The sequence below is a fragment of the Propithecus coquereli genome, unplaced genomic scaffold (genome assembly GCF_000956105.1).
Source record: "Propithecus coquereli isolate 6110/MARCELLA unplaced genomic scaffold, Pcoq_1.0 Scaffold668, whole genome shotgun sequence".
NCBI classification, from domain to species: domain Eukaryota; kingdom Metazoa; phylum Chordata; class Mammalia; order Primates; family Indriidae; genus Propithecus; species Propithecus coquereli.
This window is the reverse complement of record NW_012152707.1, coordinates 337,447-338,060: the sequence shown is the minus strand read 5'-3', so window position 1 is coordinate 338,060 and position 614 is coordinate 337,447. Positions and strand designations below refer to the sequence as shown.

The window sequence follows — 614 nt, the reverse complement described above, 5'->3', positions numbered from 1 at the left end:
GATTATGAAAGATGCCCTATGCATCCTTACCTCCTGGGTCCTTATCTGGATTGTACTCTAATGCATTGCTACAGATGAGGTCAATATCTTTCAGGAAATCCTTAGCAGTCAGGTAATTATGTTTATCAATTTTAGTTATTACTGTTGATAAATCCATTGGTTCCTTGATAACTTCAAGATAATCTGAAACCTAAAATAGAATATTTTAATGAAAATTACTTCTTGTTTTTTATATGATCTACTCAGTTAATAAAAACACAAAATAAAAACAGAGATCTTTAAAAACTAAATCTAGATATTTAAGAAATAATTATAGATAAGGATAAAATTACAGTGCTATTTATGCTACTAAAGTTACTATCATACTTTCCATGAAAAGTTTCAGTTTCCAAGCTATAATCTAAATCTATTCTTGAAATTTGAAACCATGTCAGCTTTTTTTTAAAAAATCCTTTGGGCATATCTGAGAAAAGGATGTATAGGCAAAAGCACCCAATAAGCATCAATAAATGTTACCTGAAGAAAAGAAAAAGAGAAAAACAGGAAAATAAAAAGCATAGGCTTTTCATAATATTAGAGAACTGGTAAATCTCTAAAATTTTCAACAAAAAATT

General features: G+C 28.0%; 1 protein-coding gene across 1 annotated transcript in view; it reads right to left on the bottom strand.

Moving 5' to 3' along the window:
- Positions 1 to 614, bottom strand: part of ATAD2B (ATPase family, AAA domain containing 2B) — a 201,009-nt gene that overhangs the window by 29,597 nt on the left and 170,798 nt on the right. Inside the window, exon 21 of the mRNA XM_012660440.1 lies at positions 31 to 190. Coding sequence (XP_012515894.1) covers positions 31 to 190 — 160 coding nt within the window. The remainder of the gene's footprint in view (positions 1 to 30; positions 191 to 614) is intronic.